At 42.2% G+C, this 20,679-nt stretch overlaps 1 protein-coding gene across 1 annotated transcript; it reads left to right on the top strand.

Moving 5' to 3' along the window:
• Positions 1 to 930: 930 nt before the first annotated feature.
• Positions 931 to 12,692, top strand: LOC309360215 (uncharacterized protein). The gene is made up of 9 exons (XM_081894864.1): positions 931 to 1,290; positions 1,388 to 1,438; positions 1,549 to 1,587; positions 2,118 to 2,235; positions 3,909 to 3,953; positions 5,466 to 5,566; positions 7,154 to 7,216; positions 9,014 to 9,187; positions 12,159 to 12,692. Exons 1-9 carry the CDS (start codon positions 1,234 to 1,236, stop codon positions 12,180 to 12,182), a joined length of 672 nt encoding a protein of 223 aa, XP_081750990.1. The 5' UTR covers positions 931 to 1,233; the 3' UTR covers positions 12,183 to 12,692.
• The last annotated feature ends 7,987 nt before the right edge of the window (positions 12,693 to 20,679 follow it).

Raw genomic sequence — 20,679 nt, forward strand, 5'->3', positions numbered from 1 at the left:
TAGACGACATCTGAAGGCAGCCCTGTTCAGGGAAGCTTTTAATGTTTAACCGACCACTGTATTTTAATACTCTGTTGGAAGCTGCCCAGAATGGCTGGGGAAACCCAGCCAGATGGGCGGGGTATAAATAATAAATTCTATTCTACAGTGGTACCTCTGGTTACGTACTTAATTCGTTCTGGAGGTCCGTTCTTAACCTGAAACTGTTCTTAACCTGAAGCACCACTTTAGCTAATGGGGCCTCCTGCTGCTACCGTGCGATTTCTGTTCTCATCCTGAAGCACAGTTCTTAACTCGAGGTACTATTTCTGGGTTAGCAGAGTCTGTAGCCTGAAGCGTCTGTAACCTGAAGCATATGTAACCTGAGGTACCACCATATTCTATTCTACTCACAGCTGTCAACTTTCAGATTTGAAAATAAGAGATCAGCAGCCTCACCTGTCCTGGGGACAGTCTACGGAATATCTAACAATCCGGGATAGCAGTGGGAAGCAGCGGGAAACGGCGCTGGAATAAGGGATTTTCCCACAAAAAAAGGGAAGGTTGACAGCTATGACTCTACTGTGCCTCCTTTGGCTACAATTCTGTCAGCACTCACTCCCACCTCTCAAGTTTGCTATTTGAAGGTGTTATGTACTGAAGTTCTCACTCTGGGCCAGCAGGGGAATACTGTAGATAGTTATGCAAATAAGGGATCGAAAGTGACATTCAGTGATTGGATAGTTTTAGAAAATTGTTACAGTTACGTTGTACTGGAGCTCTATATAAGCAGGCTGACTGAAGCCTTCAGTTCAGTTCTGTCCTGGCCTGTGAATAAACAAGAGCTGCTTGAAGAATCGCTGTGTTGTCTGATATGTTCACCCACAACTTAACAGAAGGTGTGATGCTCTTGCTCTTGGTTGCTGATTTGCCTTTGGCTGCGCATTCTCCCTGGGGATGTTTCTTTCCAGGATCATTCAGCACCATGGTAGCTCCTTTGTCAATTCCCGGAGAGTTCCCACATCCTCCTGGCAGGCCACCTACACCATGTGGCCAGTGAAGAGGGAGAAAAGGCTATTGGAAAGTGAATTCCAGAAATTTCTTTGTGGCTATTCTTTTTCCTGGACATTTTATGTAGACAACAGGCATCAGCACGCCTTGCTTGCACAATTCCACTGGCCCTGAGCCACGTTGTTTCTGAGTCACATTGCAAGTGAATAAATTCGTTGTGCCGCTCCAGTAAACCACACAACGATGTCAGCCAGCACCAAGATGAGAAGCAGAAAGCAAAGGCAGAGACCTACAGATAGTGTAAGTAGGAGAATGAATTCTCACTTTAGTACAGCACAGAAATTGTAAAGCTTTTGCGGCGAATGCATGCAAATAAATGTTACCTGATTTCTTTTAGCCCGGCACAAGGATGGAACTGAGGAAACGATGCCGAAGAACGACAAGTAACGTAAATACAAAAATAAATTCTCACTTCTATGTACCACAAAGTTTTCTGATAATTTTCTGATTCTGTTTTGTTTTTTTGCTGAACAACTTACTTGATTTACTTTATTTTAGGAACAGCAAGTGGAAGAAAGCTGCAGATATAGAAAGAAGGTAAGAATGAGAATGAATTGTCACTTCTGCACAGCACAAATATGGCACTAAATATTTACTAGGTTATTATGTAGCATCCCGCAAATAGCTTAGTAATAATGAAAACATTTCTGTTTTGGCAAGATTTGTAGCTGCCTGCCATGCATTTGGTAGTGTTTTTAAAGTGACCATTATGCAGCCATGCCTTCTTAGGAAATGCATATCTAAGGTTCTAAGGCAAAACATTGTAGGAGTTAGATTTATTAGATAATGCAGAAAAGTTCCTATAAATTCAGCTCCTAGATCATACACTCAACTTGCATTATGCATTAAAAAAAAATATATCTCCCTCACTTCAGCAGATTTGTGGCATGCTGAACATGTCTCTACACATAAAAATGACTCAAGGACCCCCTCACATTGCCTCTATTTGTGGAATGTGTCCCTCTAGCTTTTACGGTTACACTGGTTTGTAAGGAGACAGCTATAACTATCTGGGTAATATGACAGAAAACATGTATTTCATGGTAGTTTTTTTCTGTTTTTCTCAGGCAGCAACAAAGTATAGGTTTCTCTGCCGAGAAGAATGTTTATTCTTAACAGAGGGCAATGAAGTAGTGAAGTTTGATGTGAATGGAATCTCTCTCTCTAGACTCCAGCAAAAAAAAGGTATGTTGTTTCTATGCAGTCTTTTTATTATTATTTGCAAGTTGAACAGAAAAGGGGGAGGGGTTGAAAGACAATAAAATAAAAAATAGTACATGCATAATACGAACAACATCAGTTCACAATCTGAATGCAATAACAATCAGTACAGACATCTGAAGTTAACCATCTAAGTTAATAAAAGCCCTTCAAATGTTCAGACTGATATCCACACAAAATTGACGTTTGTATTACGGTAAATATGTACAAATTCAGCCACGACCGTGAGGTCCTCCAATCACTGCGTACAAGGCTCACAGTGCAAGCGCTTGCAAAGTCCACTTTTGTTGCTTTGATGTTAGTTCCCCTACTAGAGGAATATAATTTAAAAGCACATGAACCTCTGAAAATATCAAGCATTTCGCTAATACAAAATTGATGCAGAATGAGACAAGTTGGTATTTTTTTTTCCTGTTTGGCAACGTTTGCTTATACACTTCTTTATTACATAAATAAGAGGCAGATTCACTCTTGCACTCGGAAAGTAATGATAGACAACAGGCGGGCATCCTCTATTCTTAATGGAGGCACTGGCGGAGGGATCCCGGTGGGGTGCCATCACAGCTGTCCCCCCCTTTGGTATATCAAACAAAAGAACTTTCAGGAGCGAAAGGGATGGGTTTGCCTTCTCCACCCCTGAAACCAGAGAGTTCTCTCCCTACTTTCTTCTGATTAAGCCTAGAACACTATTGAAAACAAACCCTTAACATTAAATGCTAAGGGTCAATCTAGTTATGGTTAATATTAATAGCAAATGCAATTCTCTAAATAGTTGCCTTGTTTTTATGTTTTAAAATGTATTATTGCTATGATGTCGTATTCTTCTTGTTAGCCACCATTAGACCATTTGATGTAAAGGCTGGATACAAGTTTAGCAAAGCAACCCTTTTGACAAACAAGCAAATCATGATGACAATACAGTACACCCTGAACATTTTATTACAGGAAGCAAATGCAGTTATTATGAGAGAAAGAATACAAAAGGAATGATCTGTCCTTTGAGTTAATCTATAAGGACCACACCATTTCCTTGTTATGACTAAGCATGACTTCCCTGGCCACTATACAGCAGGAGGGGCTTTTAGTCATAGGAACTTTTACATGCTTTCTGAAATGGTAGAGCCCAGAGGTTTACTAGGTAAAGGTAAAGGTACCCCTGCCCGTACGGGCCAGTCTTGACAGACTCTGGGGTTGTGCGCCCATCTCACTCAAGAGGCCAGGGGCCAGCGCTGTCCGGAGACACTTCCGGGTCACGTGGCCAGCGTGACATCGCTGCTCTGGCGAGCCAGAGCCGCACACGGAAACGCCGTTTACCTTCCCGCTGGTAAGCGGTCCCTATTTATCTACTTGCACCCGGAGGTGCTTTCGAACTGCTAGGTTGGCAGGCGCTGGGACCGAGCAGCGGGAGCGCACCCCGCTGCAGGGATTCGAACCGCCGACCTTTCGATCGGCAAGTCCTAGGCGCTGAGGCTTTAACCCACAGCGCCACCTGCGTCCCAGAGGTTTACTACTTCATTGCTAAGTAGCCTAATCAGTGGAGGGATGGGGCATGAGAATATTACCACTCATTGCTATATTATAGTGGAATGATAGATGACAAGTTAGACGGTTAACACTTTGATGTGTATTATATTTAGATATCAGATGGATGACTACCTGGGTCCATTACTTCCGTGTTCAAGGTAAGAATTGGGTGACAGTGATCCAGGTTTGTTTGTTTTTTTAATTCTGTTTTTGATTTAAAGGTCAATTAAAAAATGTGCACCATGACTCTTTGAAAGTGGGGCTGCCTCCCACATGAGTCCTTAATTATCCCCTACAGTGAAGCCAATTTACCCCTCTTATACCAGGAATGTGTGATAGAGGCTTAAGAGCAAAATGTCCATTTTCTAAGCAGTGAAATAAGGGAGCAAGATGCAAGCAGCCACAACACTTGAGAAGTGAGGTATCATCTTAACTTTAAGAGTAACATCCATTATCCAATCCATGCTCCTAGTCAATACATTAAATGTCCAAAGCAGTAATTGCGCCATAAAAGTATATTGCAGGTTGCCTCACAGCTCTGAAGACTGAGACATTTCCGGATAAATAATCTGTAAAAGATTAGTCTGGCAGGCTTGTACTGTGGCCTATCAAATGAGAAGTCCCTTGCCCTGTGTGACATCCATCGAACGCAGCAGATCAAGCCATGCAATCTAGGCCACAAACAGACACCAGATATACGACAAGAAAAAAGAAAGTTTGGGGAAAACAAAACAATTGATTTGGGACAATTAAAATCAATGAGCTAACCATACACTGTATAAGGTGGGACAAAATAAAAACCAAAAACCCTCTTGGTGTCATTGCCAGTTTGACCTGGAGGAAAGTCCTTTATTTGTCCCAAACATAGTGATACACCAGACCTTAGTCCCAAGCTGCCGTTTTTTGAATATTATTTCTATTTATTTATTGTACTTCTATCCCACATTTTTCTTCAAGGAGCTCCCAGTGGCATAAACAGTGGTGCCTCACAAGACGAAATTAATCCGTTCCGTGAGGCTCTTCGTATAGCGGTTTTTTTGTCTTGCGAAGCAAGCCCATTGACAGCTTAGCGGATAAGCGCTATTAGCGGTTTAGCGGCTTTTAGCGGCTTTTAGCGGCTTATCAGCTTAGCGGATCAGCTGATAAGCGGCTTAGCTGCTTAGAAAAAGGGGGGAGGGGAAAAAACCTCGCAAGCCCATAGGGAAATTCGTTTTGCGAAGCGCTTCCAAAACGGAAAACCCTTTCGTCTAGCGGGTTTTCCGACTTGCGAGGCGTTCATCTTGTGGGGCACCACTGTATGGTTCTCCCCCTCCTCATTTAATCCCCACAATAGCCCTGTGAGGTAAGCCACGCTGAGAAGCATTCACTGACCCCAGGTCACCGAGTGAGCATCCTAGCCCCTGGTCCAACACTCTAACCACTGCACCACATTATCTGTGGACTTTGCTGCCATTGCTTTAGCATGTTTTGCACTCAGTCTTTGTGCTCCCAACCATTTTTGGAACATTGAACTTACGTTGTTTCACTTATGTCACCACAGAACATATATATATTCCAATGGATAATTACCTTAGCTCCAGTATTTTAAATTCTATTATAAATTTATACATAAATCCTGTTATATCTATTACGTTGCACGGCAATTCCTTCTTATGCCCCTCTTTTTTTAGGCCCAGGTCGTGGCAGGTTTCTAGTTACTTTTAGCCAAGTGTCCGATGAACAAAACAAATTGCTGGTGCTGACCAAAGACATTGACCGCAAGCAACTGAAGGTAACCCAAGTCTGTTTATGTCTGAGATGGGATGGGGACTGAGCATCACAAAAATGCAGGCAGAAGGTAGAAAGTAATCTGCACGTTCTGATTAAAATACGCATTTAACTTGAAATATGTTTGCCCAACACAGGCCTTAAATGGTAGCTGTGTGATTCTTTATTGATCACTGTTATGCCTACCAGAGTGGTTGCTCAAGAGCGAACAGACAAGATCCCCACTGGTCTTTTCAAAGGCTTTATTATTGGTGCAAAAACATATACAGTGCAGAACGTCTCAATTCCATGTCTTGCTCAGTCACTAGCAAAATCTGAGAGTGGGCGGTCCTTAAACTTTCCCCAGCAGTCTCTTGACCCCCATCCGATGCCTCCCCTCTCTGCGTGTAAACCTACTGCGCAGAGAGGGCGTGGATAAGGGGGACCTGCCTCCCCCCCCACTTTGCTCATGAAAGGTGTCTTGGCTCTCTCTTACATCCTCTGAGCCCTTCATCCCTTCTCCACTAGAGGCGGGGCTTCCCTCCTCCGCGGAGGAAGTGCTGCTTCTCACGATCTTTGGAGGCTCCCTGTAACCCAGCTGCCCTTCTGCCTCTCGCCTCTGAGCTGATGGTAGTTCCCTGACAATCACACTTTTGCCATTTCAGCTGCACCCTTTTTCTGGTCACTGACACTGGCCAAACTTGACAAATCCAGATGATGTTGATTTAAAGGTAAAGGGTCAAGGGACTCCTGACCATTAGGTCCAGTCGTGACCAACTCTGGGGTTGCGGCGCTCATCTCGCTTTATTGGCCGAGGGAGCCGGCGTACAGCTTCCGGGTCATGTGGCCAGCATGACTAAGCCGCTTCTGGCGAACCAGAGCAGCGCACGGAAACGCCGTTTACCTTCCCGCCGGAGTGGTACCTATTTATCTACTTGCACTTTGACGTGCTTTCGAACTGCTAGGTGGGCAGGAGCAGGGACCGAGCAACTGGAGCTCACCCCGTCGTGGGGATTCAAACTGCCGACGTTGTGATCGGCAAGTCCTAGGCTCTGTGGTTTAACCCACAGCGCCACCCGCATCCCTGATGTTGATTTAGGACCAAACTAAATAGGACACCATTCATAAAAATAGTCAAAGCACAAATCTATCTATCGTCTATCTATCTATATGATGCAGTTCATGAAACAGCATTATTATATTACAAAAAGATTATAAAGAGCTGTATTGTCCAGGAATTTATCATTCCCATATATAGTGAAACTAGCAGCCTAGTACCTGTCGTTGCTCAGGAATTCTAAGAACCCAGTCAAGTTTTGAAAGGTTAAATCTGGCATCTTGCTACTAAATGGTGTTGAATTGTATCCAAACATAGATGGAAACCTGCTCCTTGATCTCCTGATCATACAAAATTTGATTATGATTTCTTTGGAGGTGTCCAAATCCAAAGCAAATAACATTTTCAAAATATGTAGTTGATAACGACCATCATTTTAAAAATCTGTTGGTTTGTTTGTTACTTGCTCTTCTACACTATGTCCAATCTAGTCATTATTTTGGTACCCCATATTTTCCCGAAGCATTCCGAAAGTAAGAGGTCTTTTCTTTGCAGGTGTTTTCATGCGATATGCCGAATAAGCCACATACTAAGGGCAAAAGGTTTGATATCACTAAGGTACGAGATCAACCAATATTTTTTTCTGAAGAACATGAACACTTAGAAATGCTTTATGCCAGGTCTGTACAATTTGTGACCCACCAAACTGAGCACAATTCACTATCAATATCTACCTACTAGGTACATACCATATTTTTCGCCCTATAGGACGCACTTTTCCCCCTCCAAAAATGAAGGGGAAATGTGTGTGCGTCCTATGGGGCGAATACAGGCTTTCGCTGAAGCCTGGAGAGCGAGAAGGCTTCAGGAAGCTATCCGCAAGCCTTGGGAACCCGTGGGAGTTCCCCGAGAGCTGCCGGAAGCCCGAGGTGCGCTCCACTCCACGGCTTGCAGAGAGCTGCCAGCATACCGAAGCCTGGGGCGCGCAGCGGAGCGCACCCCGGGCTTCGGGCAGCTCTCCGCAAGCCTGGGGAGACCGGCGCGACATCCTGCCGGGCTCCTTAGGTTTGCAGATAGCAGCCTGTTCTGGGGGCCGGGGTCGGGGGAAGCTCAGGCTTCCCCCACCCCAGCTCCGTGCCTGGGGGGGAAATATATATTTTTTTCTTTATCCCCCCCCAAACTAGGTGCGCCCTATGGGCCGGTGCGCCCTATGGGGCGAAAAATACGGTACTTTACATGGCTCAAAAGCTGCATTCAGTTTTATAATCATAAGTGGTACAGGCTTGCTATATGCTATACTGTTTCATTCTCCTCATAGTCCATTTTCTTCTTCTTCTTTATTATTATTATTATTATTATTATTATTATTATTATTATTATTATTATGCCACCCATCTGACTGGGTTCCCCCAGCCACTCTGGGCGGCTTCCAGGAAAATATATAAAAACACAATAAAACCTCTAACATTAAAAGCTTCCCTATACCGGGCTGTCTTCAGATGTTTTCTAGTCAGATAACGGTTTATTTCCTTGACATTTGATAGCAAGGTGTTCCACAGGGCGGGTGCCTCTGCCTGGTTCCCTGTAACTTCATTTCTTGCAATGAGGGAACCGCCAGAAGGTGGCATGAGAGTCCTTTAAATGCACAGGGTAGAAAGCACCCATGACTACTCAGAAGTAAGCCCTATTGACTTCAATGGGGCTTACTTAAATATAAGCGGGATTGGGATTGCAGCTTTAGTCTTGCTTGGAAGAAGCACAGGAGGCTTGTGAGTGAAGACTCATGTGTTGTCAACATGAGAAAGGATTAACTATTCGGCTAAACTGCTATTTAGTGTGTTTGGAAGTCTTAGATATAAAACAGTTAACTGGGGAGACTTGGGTCCAAATCCCTATTTGGCCATGAAGCTTGGTAGGTGATCTTGCACCAGTCAGTCTTTCAACCGAACCTACCTCACAGGGATGTCGTAAGGACAAAATGGCAGAACTGTGTACTCTCAGGCTCTAGAAGTGTACAGAACCTCGAGTGAAGCCCTAGCTGAACAAAAAGCTAGGAAACTGGTTAAAGAGTGGTCAGTAATCACCGATTTGTATGGGAAGTTGGAGTGGTGCTGAGAAATGTATGTGCTTCCGTAAAAAAATTCCAGAGGCAACAGATTGGCCAGTGGCGTATGTTTTTCCAGAGTGCACAAGCAACAAAATGCATATCTAAAGTGCAAGGGAGACAGTGAACCTTCTTACTCTGGTATAAGGAAGGAATTGCAGTGCCATTGAAAGTGGTACTTGAGAAAATTCCCCAGGACATGGTGTTTTTAAAAAAATAATTTTAGTTGAACATATAACGGTACCCTGCTAATATTTGTCCTTTTCTTTTCTTTAATAATCTTAATAATCTATATTTTGGTATTTCCATAGCTAAGTGCAGATGATCTAAAATGCCATCTTTTCTTCATGGATAAAGAAAAAAATGGAGAAGTGGTACAGCTTAAGTGCCCTGAAGATACAACACACTATATTCATGCGAGTCAGACACTGTTTCTAAAGTACAGAGACACAGATGTGACGGATGGATCAATATTCCGCTTCAGGGTGAGAAACTGATAAATAAAGGCACTCCCAAGATCTTGCACTGTTTTGACATGCAAGTGTAGCAGAAAGGCAAAAGCCATGGGGAGGGGTTGTGGCTTAGTTAGTGGTAGAACATCTGCTTTGCACGCAGAAGAATCCAGGTTCAATCCCCAGCATTGCCAGGTAGGGCTGGAAAAGACTCACACCTTGAAGAGCTGCTACAAGCCATTGTAGATGTACCAAGTGTCTGCCTTGGTGCAAGGTAGCGTCATATGTTGCAATGGTTGGCAATTTATTGCCATCCTTCTTTTAGGGCTTAGCAACGACAGACCAGATGTACAAGTTAGATCTCCCCCTCCCATCCATAATATCTAGAGCCATTAACCTGTGCTGACTGACAGGGACATGGGTGGCGCTATGATCTATACCACTAAGCCTCTTGGGTTTGCAGCTATAAGGTCAACAGTTTGAATTCACACAATGGGGTGAACTCCCGTTGCTCTGTCCCAGCTCCTGCTAATCTAGCAGTTCAAAAGCATACCAGTGTGAGTAGATAAATAGGTACCACCCGTTGCACCAGAAGTGGTTTAGTCATGCTGGCCACATGACCCCGGAAAAGCTGCCTGCGGACAATCACTGGCTCAAAAGTAGAGATGAGTGCCACACCCCATAGTCAAATTTGACTGGACTGAACTGTTCAGGGTTCCTCAACTTTACCTTTATCTTAGTTTATTTCCAAATCTTTCCCCATAATTGGCAGCTTATGATGTGGGGTGGCATCAGATCTCCCTGTCTTTGAAAGCTGAGGATTGAGGGAAGAATAGCATTAGGGCAACCATGGGCATAGCTGGGGGAGTGGCAGCTTCCCCCCAAACAATAAAAATACTTAAATAACTGAGGTTCTGCCCCACCACCACCACCGCATGAAGCCTGGCTAGGACCATGGGGGGCAACATAAAAATAAAAACAACACTGTAAGGATGTCAGCAGTGACATCAGGGCAGAGAAATGGGCCAAAAATGAGGGAGCATGTGAGCAAATTTATGCAAATATCCTGTATTGATATCCTGCACTGCTATCAGTCTGCCTTACCACACCCACAGCATAAACTGTGCCCACTGATATTGTGTGCAAACATTGGGATGGGCCAACTGCTCTTGCCCAGTTACACCCAAGCAGCAAAGTTGCCGTAGTTCATTGGGTGCTGATTCTGGAATGTCTGTGCAACCTCTTAGCCAAGTGCCATAGAATCAGAGAATCTTAGAGTCGGAAGGGACCCAAGCGTCATCTAGCCCAACTCCCTTCAATGCAGGAATCCCAGCTAAAGCATCAAGTGGGCTTCCTGTAGGGGTGCTGGAGAATTCCATTGGAAACAGAAAAGAGAGCAGAAATCCCCACAATCTGCATGTTTGTTAGAAGTCAGGAACGGAAGTCACACATACAAATTCTGTTCTTTTTGTCTGCAAGCAAGTTTACCTTCCATTGAAATCAGTTGTGCAAATTTTAGCTATAGCAGATAGCGAGGAGGATAGCGAAGGAATGTAGGTTATGGCGGAATCCGAACTGTAGCAGATCTGAAATAGTGCGGATTGCAACAAAGCCAGGACTGGGTGAATTTTGCACTCCTAGCTCCCTGTTATTTTATCTGTTTGAGGAATAAATAATATTAATACAAACAATATTAATCCCAGGAAAACAGTTTAGAAGAGAATCTTGCTTGTGTGCATCCTTTGGAGAAGTATGCACATTTGAGCTTTTTGAGGAAGGCCAGGAGTGCTGCAGGTGAAATTTGTGTGTATGTGTGTGTGTGCGCGCGCGCGCGTGCCCCCACTCCCTCTGCATCTGGGAGTATCCTTGTTTCTTCGTTTTCCCTTCAGCTGGTGACTTCCAACTTCTTTCCTTTGTGTAAACTTTTTAAAGGTTAATTCCTCAGTATTGAATTTTTCTAGAAACAACCTGGCTATCTGATGTCATAGAGGGGACATAGTCTGTCACTTTATGTCTGAGATAGGCAACCTCCATGGACCTAATTTGGCCTGGCATGGGTTCCACTTTTGCCATAATGCAGTTTTCCCCAGACCAGGTCCTTCAGCCCCTGTGTGGTGCTTTGAAGTCTCAAGCACTCATGGGGACTTCAAAGCATCCCATCATCTGTTTCAGGGATTTGACAGGTGAGTGGCCCTTCCTACTGGTTGAATTTTCCCAACAAGGAGTAGGGAAAATAATGGTATTTTTCACCTATCAGATCCTTACCTTCATTCTTTTGACTGAAACACAACATATGAATAAACAGTAACACAGCATAACAGATCTAGTTCCCTGCCTTTGATTTAGATGATGGAAGCCGATGGCTCATATCCTGTATGTAAAATGCTCTAGTTTAATTCTCCCCACTCCAACTATGCTGCCTCCATTCATACACTCCTACTGCTGTCACTTGTGCACTGTGATATTTTAGATGATAACTCCCAACATCCCTGACAATTAGCCATGCTGGCTGGAGTGGATGGGGACCTAGTTGAAGGCTGCCTTAAGAGATTCTAGCACCGACTCCTTCCGTCAAGTCTCTGCATGCAGTAAACTCACAGGTGGAATAGGAAGGCAAGAGCAGGTTGCTAGATAGGTTCTTGAAGGGTGAGGAGAATGAAGTCCTTGGTTTCAAGTGAATGGCTTACTGCCATTGCAGAACATAAGAGGTAGATGTGGAGATAGTGTATTGGAGGAGAGTGGGATTAAACTAGGGCACCTGAAGTTGGTTTTCTTTTTGGGGGCGGGGGGTTTCACTGCATGCTAGATGCATAATTCATAGTTGCATTTTATAAACATATGATGAGCGCCATGTTGTTATTCAATTTGCTATCCAGTTCCAGCTATGGTTACTTAGAAGTTCGTTCCAGTGTTTTCCCTATTTATGTTTAGAATTTCAAATTTGGTATTGTAGTAGTCTTCATGCACAGAACCTGTATTTATGACTCTTTCTGTATTTTAACAGCTCAGAAAAGCTGTCCAGCCATGAAAGTTTGCAACTGCATATGTTCAAGTAAGAGAAGATCCCACATTACACCACCTGTTTTTGTAACTCTGTGTTTGAAATAACCAAGTATAGTATTTATTCAATTTGATGCAGAATGACAATTTGTTGTACTGTGCACTTAATTACTTTCTAATACATTAAAAGAACTGGGACTAGTATATCTTATCTCTTTATGCTGATTAAGATCCTCTTATTGTTTTCCTTTGCTGTGCAAGATAGAATCTGGTAACAGCCAGGAGCCTTTGTAATGGCCCCAAGGCTTTGTAACAACCTCCCTAAGGAGATCAGAAATAGCTCTTCCATTATGGCCCTCTGAAATGACTGCAACACTAACTTTCCCTGGATGCTATTTGAAAGCTGCATAGAATTTGATGAAAGATTTGTCTTAATTTTTGCTGGCTACTGATATATATATTTTTGCCTTCTTAAATTTAACTGTTTTTCTTTTTATATTTTTATACAACCTGTATTGTAGTTGTAGATCTCTTAATGGAAAGGTTGAATGTACCGTATTTTTTGCTCTATAAGACTCACTTTTTCCCTCCTAAAAAGTAAGGGGAAATGTGTGTGCGTCTTATGGAGCGAATACAGGCTGCACAGCTATCCCAGAAGCCAGAACAGCAAGAGGGATTGCTGCTTTCACTGCATAGCGATCCCTCTTGCTGTTCTGGCTTCTGAGATTCAGAATATTTTTTTTCTTGTTTTCCTCCTCCAAAAACTAGGTACGTCTTGTGGTCTGATGCGTCTTATAGAGCGAAAAATACGGTACATATTTTCAATAAAAGTATTTTAAAGCAATGTTTATTGTCAGTTATTTCTCAACAATCTGAGTCCATAACTCTATGGAAAAGAACACTCAGTGTGTAATATATAGTCTTACTTGTATTCAGAGTAGGTCCGTTTAAAGCAATGTGGTTAAGTGAAAAGTCTGTTGATTTCAATGGGTCTACTCTGGGTACTGCTCAGTTGGACATCACCCAATGCTGAACAAGTCTGAGATTGAACCTCTTTCAGCAGACTTCTAAGTCTTCACTTTTTGCAGTGGTTCTTGGGAGCCAGTGTTAAAGTGGCAGAAGACTGGGTGATATAAACACTAAGTTTAGTTGAATTTAAATGTGGTATTTTGCTGCTTCTTTTTAATATGTTAAACCAAGTTGTCATCCACCCAAATCTTTTAATATGGGAGAGCTATAACTAGAAGCTCCAGGGTTCACCCAGTACTGCCAATCAATATTACAAGTGGGGAGGAGAGGCACACAACCATCAGTGCGCCAATTTAATAACTTTTTTGAAGTCCAGGTCAAATCAAAACACGGGGCTGGAAGTCCACCCTTACACATTCATTTCAGGGTTGGCTATTAAAATACGCTGTTTCAGTGCTATTTTTCTAGAAAAAGAGGTGCTGAAGCTCACCATGACATTCTCCCTTGTTCTCTTAGAATGGCAATGGCACCCACCTGAGAGGTGCGAAAGTTGAGCTCAAGTGAGCTGCAGCTGAAACCTCCCCCCCCCCCAGCACTGTTTGATTTGCAAATGAAACACATTCTACAGCAGAACTTTCAATTGTTGGTGTGCTAATTATGTTCTTTTTTGCCATCTAGTGGACAAAGAAAGGAGCAATGCAGGGAAGTGCATTACCTTTCCCTTTAGAATTAGGAGGCTTCAGCTAAAAAACTTTAAAAATGCTAAAGTTGCAGTTTTATAGACATTGATCTGACAGTATGTCTCATTAAAGAGTGGGAAACATGCATGGGGGTTGTGCTGCAAACATCAGAAGGATCAAGGTAGACTACTGGTATCTGAATGGATGTGAGGTTTCAGGATAGGTGTTCATTGTTTGAAAAGAACAAATACAGTGGTACCTTGGTTTATGAACTTAATCCATTCTGGAAGTCTGTTCTTAAACCATAGAAAGTAAAGGAAAACGGATCCCTTCCAGTCGGTGAAAAACAACCCCTAAAACAGCAATTTAATGTGAATTTTACTATCTAATGAGACCATTGATCCATAAAATGAAGGCAATAATCAATGTACTGTACAGTGGTACCTCGGTTTAAGAACAGTCCGGTTTAAGAACGATTTGGTTTACAAACCAGAAATAGTGTTCCGATTTGAGAACTTTACCTCTGTCTAAGAACAGAATCCAAACAGTGGAAAGGCACTGGCAGTGGGAGGCCTCATTAGGGAAAGGGCGCCTTGGTTTAAGAATGGTTTTGGTTTAAGAATGGACTTCCGGAACGGATTAAGTTCAGAAACCGAGGTACCACTGTACTGTACTATAAAATAAATAAGACAGTATTGTAGATGATAAAAATTAAAATTACTTTTTTTCTTACATGTACTGATGATAGTCATTGTTTGGATGGGGGGGGTGTTTATCCATTTCTGCAGTCACACAATCAACCAGCAACTGAACTAGGTTGCACACAGTCACAAAAACAAAGTCACAAGCCACAGTCACAAGTCAGTCCCATAAAACAAAGAACAAGTCACAATCAAAAAAATGAAAAAGCCACACAAACAAAAACGCAAAAAATAGCAAAAACTAAAGCTCCAAATATCACCTCTATGTTGTGTGTGTGCTCGGGACTCAACAGCCGACAGACTCAACAGGAAGCGTCTGTGTGCTGGTCCTGTGGGTTACCTGAGAGGCGAGGTCCAAGTCCGGTCCATGGTCAAAGGTGCAACGTGGAGGTAGTCCATAGAAGCTGAAGCTGGGTGCAGGGCAGGGAGTCATGATTTTAGAAAATAGTGGAGCTTCCTCTGAACCCATGACACTTCCAAGTCAACGGAGAACACAATATCATTTCTTCACCATTCAGAATGGCACCTTTTACAATAATGATTTTAAGAACACAAGCTAGCCAAAGTTAAGCACTTTTTAGTCGCACTGACTTCAGTGGCAGAGATAAAAACACGTCATTTCCTTTTTCACTGAAAGTAGTTCGATATAAAAATATGTAACTTGGCTGGATCATGTCCTTTAAAAGTCAGATTCATAACCTATTCTAGAGTCGTAGCCTATTAAATTGCTTTATTATTATTCTATACTTCAGCCCACAAGCAGCAGCCATAACTAAAAAGTGAAAGATCTAAGCATTTCAGTGTCCTAATCAGATTCAGTTAATTTGTGTGTCTTGAAACAAGTTCTGTTCTCAAAGCAATTTCAGTAAAATCACAGTGAATAACGGCAGAGGAAAACATATTAGAATGCTGGTTACTGATTCTGCAAGCTCTGAGAATGGACATAGTTTGCCTTTGCAAATACCTAAAACAGTAAGAAAGTGACACACACACAAAATGGATAAGTAAAAGAATGAGAGGAGAGAACAAAAAATAATCTATTTAAATAGAAATTGGGAACATGAGGTCATGGAAAAAGGGCATACTGTAAAATAAAAATTAACCAAATGGGGTATATTAGTGAGAAGATGTGAAGAAGAGACACAAGAACAGAAATAAATGTAATGTCTTAAAATGTGCCTCATATAAATTGCTCTTTTCAAAAAAATAAAATTCACTTTTAGTCATAGCTGCTGTGAACAAAGAATCCCTTCTGCAGGTATGGTAGGTTTTGTAGTCATCAAATGTTGATGGAGAAGTCACAGATTCAGTTTAGCAAGTTGCTAACCAGCTAGCCCCAGGATTAAATCCTAGTCTAGACTGTTTTTCATCCAGAATGGTCTTCAATAGTAGTTTATGGGTTGTAAATATGACACAATATTATCTAATCTCTCCACATTGATAATGAATCACTGATTAGCACTCTTTGGTTAAAAGAGTCAAAAGCCTTGTCAAAAGTAGACTGGATGCTTAATGACTTGTTCTATAAATTTTCAGCTATCAATGATAGGTTGATTGGTTGAGAAGTATCTGGGGTCCTCTCTTTCTCCCTGTTGAAGCAGGGACATCTCTAGGCTCACAGAGATGAGCCCATCTCTAGGCTCACAGTGTTCACCTGTTCTCCAAGAATTTTCAAAAGACATCATGCTACCTAGAATTTCATCATCTGTACTGCAAAATTTATTTTAAAATCTGTGAGATCAGGTATGTGAGACTCATGTCAAACACATTATTTTTAGTCTCTGTGAGGTACAACCCATCTACCACAGAAGTCCTTTATCATAGAAGCATAAACTATGATATCAGAATATTTCCCAATCATCAAGATGATCAAAAGTCTGGAAACCAAGCCTTATGAGGAACAGTTGAAGGAGCTAGGTATGTTTAGCCTGCATAAGAGAAGACTGAGAGGAGATATGATAGCCATCTTCAAATATCTCAAGGGCTGTCACATGGAAGATGGAACAAGCTTGTTTTCTTCTACTCTGGAGGGTAGGACTCAACGCAATGGCTTCAAGTTACAAGAAAGGAGATTCCGACTAAACATCAGGAAGAGCTTTCTGGTAGTAAGAGCTGTTCAACAGTGGAATGATCTCTCTTGCGAGGTGGTGGACTCTCCTTCCTTGGAGATTTTAAAGCAGAAGTTGGATGGCATTGCAGGGGGTTGGACTAGATGACACTTGGAGTCCCTTCCAACTCTGTGATTCTGTATTTTTATGGTTCTATGATCATATTTCTTTAGTATCACTTCAGAGCTGGTAGTATCATTTGTTCTCATAGAGATCAGCAGGAAGACATGTAGCAGCCTTCACAATGTTCCTCTATAGGACACATCCTTGGAGAATACACAGCTGCCTTAGTCCTTCTCATCCAGTCCATCACCACACCCCAGGAAGTCCTGAATTTATCAGTTCCTGAACTGATCAGTCCTTCCTTTCTCAATAAAATAAGACAGGAGACTAAGTGGTTGAGAATGCAGGTGGTGGGCTGCACTTGTCCAAGTCCCTTGTCATCCTCAGGCCTAATTACTGAAGTGTATCCACCAGTTTAGGACCAGATGGGCCACTTGACACCTTCATAACTGATCTAACTGTTTGCTGTAGTGGTCAGAGGGTTGAACAAAGGCCTGGGAGAGTTTGGTTCAAAATTCCACTTGACCATGAAGCTCAGTGGGTGACCTTGGGGCAGTGACTACCTCTTAGGCTAACCTACCTCACAGGGTTTTTGAGGATTAAAAAGAGAGAGGGTGGGGACATAGTATATATATATATATTTAAGTAGTATATGCAGTTCTTATATACAGCCCAGCCCAGAGTATTTCTAACAGAGTGAACTTAAATATAGGGAATAGTAAGCAACCCATATGTAGGTTATCACATGTGATCAAACACACATATTTTGTTGCCTGCTCATGGGATGGAAAACTCCTCCTGAATATCTCACATTTGCCATGTAGGAATTGTGTCACATTTGATACACATACGAGAGAAAATGCCAAAGGAAAGAATTTAGCTTTGCATTTCCAGTTAGGACACAAATACCCCTAAAACATTTAAACATGTTTTAAAGGAACTGTCTGAAGAAACGTAATGAAGCTGATACTGTAAAACTTGTTAGAAATGCTGTATTTCAAAACTGGAAATGAAATTAGCTTCAATTGTTTTACTTTTTGACATCAAGATAAAAATTAATACAGTTTAGTTATAGATATTCCACACAGACAACTTTGCTATCACAAAATAACAGATTTATGCCAAATAGCTGACATATGGGACTTCTTCACACATGTTAACGGCTAATGAAAGATAATCTGTTGTTCTTCTGTTCCGTGCAACATACAAAGTGATTTGGTTTGGGCAATAGCAGCACCACAAATGAATGAACAGAAAACAATCCTTCCCTGTGTGAGTTTTCTCTATAAAAATGTGCCAGAATAAATTTTCCACTGACTTGTCAATAGTCTCTAGCCTACACACCTACAACGGAAAGAACTGCCGCCAGACAAGCAGGTAGGGATGGTAGGGAAGCTTTTTATAAATTTGATGATAATGGGTGGATGTGCCACCAACACCTGTATATCACAAAATATTTTGGTGAGTTGACAACTGTTAGTTGCCAGGGTGTTGTGAGCAGTATTTGCACACTGTGTAACTTTCACTTTATATATGTTACATCCTAAGAATCTCAATGCCTTCCAAACCCTGAATTGCTTTTCTTCCAAAGGAATTTAAAGAATTGCTATTATTATCCTGCATTTGTGAACTACATGCAAGTGTTGTTTCTACATTCATTTCAAAAGTTTAAAAAGGTACTTCAATGAAAATCCACAGTCTGTGTATATGGCTGCATGCACACCATACATTTAAAGCGCCCTCCCCACAAAGAATCCTGCAAACTGTTAAGGGTGCTGGGAATTGTAGCTCTGTAAAGGGAAATCTACAGTTCCCAGGGGTTGCTTTAATCATATGGTGTGCACACAAGCATGCCTTTAGAATTTTCATTAAGTGAAGTTACATTATGCCAAAGGTTCACATGCTGCATAATCCTATAGCCCTGCCATGCCAGCAATCGGCTTATGCTTGTGTAATATCAGCATAGCTTAGTCGAAGTTCTATTCCCTCCCAGCAGAAAAGCGCGGGGGGGGGGGGCTGTAGTACAAACATCCTACTAGCCATTCCACCAGCATCCATGGCAACACTGCCAACTGCCGCCAATCGAAGAACAGCACACCAATTCCCCCACATCAGCTCGGCATGGATAGAGCCAGTTGAGGAGAAAATCACAATAGGACAAAGAACAGAGAATGCAGCAACACTGCCAGCCACTTCCCCAGCGTCAGTGGCAATACCACCGGCACGCGTATCCATCATGGAGCAGCATTCTGACAACGGTCCTGTGTTAGCCACACATTGTCTGAGCTACTGCACCTACAGCAATAGAGATTCTTCACCCTGTTGCAGAACATTGACAACACACAGCCTGCCAGCTACAGGGATAACACAGCATCTACTGCAAGGGCCGTCATGGAGCAGGCAGCAAAATAATAATAATAAATGGAGCCTCTTCAGAGATCTCTGAGCACAGACCTGTGGAACAGCACAGGTTCAAAACCCACCAATTTATATCTTCACTGCCAACTTCTCTTTCTGCAAAAAAGAGAGAGGCAGTTTTCATGTTCGGGATCATTAGGAAAGGGATCCAAAAACAAAACTCCCAGTACAGAAATGCATAAACACAACTCTGTGGTAGACCGCATTTGGAATACTGTATTAAGTTTTGTTTGCTCCACCTCAAAAAGTATATTGCAGAAATGGAAAAGATACAAAAAAGACAATCAAAATGATCAGAGGGCTGGAGAAATACCCCTGTTGATGGAAAAAAGGTTAGAACATTTGGCAATATTTCATTTGGAATGAAGCCAAGTAAGAGGAGGACAGGATAGAGGTGTATAACATTAAAAATGGTGTGAAGAAGTTAGAGAAGTTTGCCTCCTGCCCTCAGAATATTAACACCTGGGGCAGCGAATGAAGCTGAGATTCAGGACAGACAAACAGAAGTACTTCAAGCAAATCTTAGTTAAACTATGGAACCTTGGAATAAACTTAGATAGCTTTAAGTCATTTGGCAAATTAAATGACCACTAGTTATATACTTTGGCCACCTCATGAGAAGAGAAGACTCCCTGGAAAAGACCCTGATGTTGGGAAAGATGGAGGGCACAAGGAGAAGGGGACAACAGAAGACGAGATGGTTGGATAGTGTTCTCGAAGCTACCAGCATGAGTTTGACCAAACTGCGGGAGGCAGTAGAAGACAGAAGTGCCTCGCATGCTTTGGTCCATGGGGTCACGAAGAGTCAGACACGACTAAAGAACAAGTTATTACAGCTATATACTACACCTCCTAGGTAAGGAGTAGCATACCACTGAATCTGGATTTAAACACATCAAATATGTTCAGGCATAAAAGCTGAAGCATTCATAAATAAAGGAACTGCTACTGTGGTTCAATCCCCCCCATGCACTTCTACTCTACTGGGTCACATGCGCAAATGAACTAATTCATGGAATCAGGTTGGTTTTCTAGAGAGAGGAGCATTATAGTAGGATAGTTTTGGTTACAGTAGCTGCAGAACTACAACGATCCTTAAAACTGATTTATTTCTTTATTAATGAATTAATACATCTGCATGGCCACCCAGTCACCTGTTTCCTGGGCAACTCACAAAAACTGTAAGAATATAATACAGTATTAAAAACACAATGCTAAACAATATAAGCAGCATTGAAATGTTTTTCTTCTGTCAGATATGCAAAACGAAAAAGTTGTTCAAAATATTTGGTCTTCACCTTGTGCCAAAAATAAATAAATATAGGGATGGTGTTACAGTATGTGAGCATCTCTAGCCTGTTTTGTAATGGAAGCACAACCGCTGGGCAAGAGCTCTCTCCTTTGTTCAGAGGTGGGAAACCTTTTTCAGTCCCTCATGGGATACCTTCCAAGGGCTGCATGCCATGGTACCCAGGGCCAAAGATTACGCCAAGTAGTGTGACACAAAAGTCAAAAGTCATATGTATGGACACACACATGCACATCTCCCCATCAAGGCAAGTTGGAGGCATTAGTCTAGGTACTGA

This window comes from Podarcis melisellensis, assembly GCF_964234715.1.
Source record: "Podarcis melisellensis genome assembly, chromosome: 17".
NCBI lineage: Eukaryota > Metazoa > Chordata > Lepidosauria > Squamata > Lacertidae > Podarcis > Podarcis melisellensis.

What these genes read in the sequence shown, in the direction of transcription:
- LOC309360215 (XM_081894864.1), top strand. Translation starts at nt 1,234, where the DNA reads ATGTCAGCCAGCACCAAGATGAGAAGCAGAAAGCAAAGGCAGAGACCT. An exon ending in CCATTACTTCCGTGTTCAAG is followed by an intron (nt 3,954 to 5,465) that starts GTAAGAATTGGG and finishes CTCTTTTTTTAG; the next exon opens with GCCCAGGTCGTGGCAGGTTT. An exon ending in TTGACCGCAAGCAACTGAAG is followed by an intron (nt 5,567 to 7,153) that starts GTAACCCAAGTC and finishes TTTTCTTTGCAG; the next exon opens with GTGTTTTCATGCGATATGCC.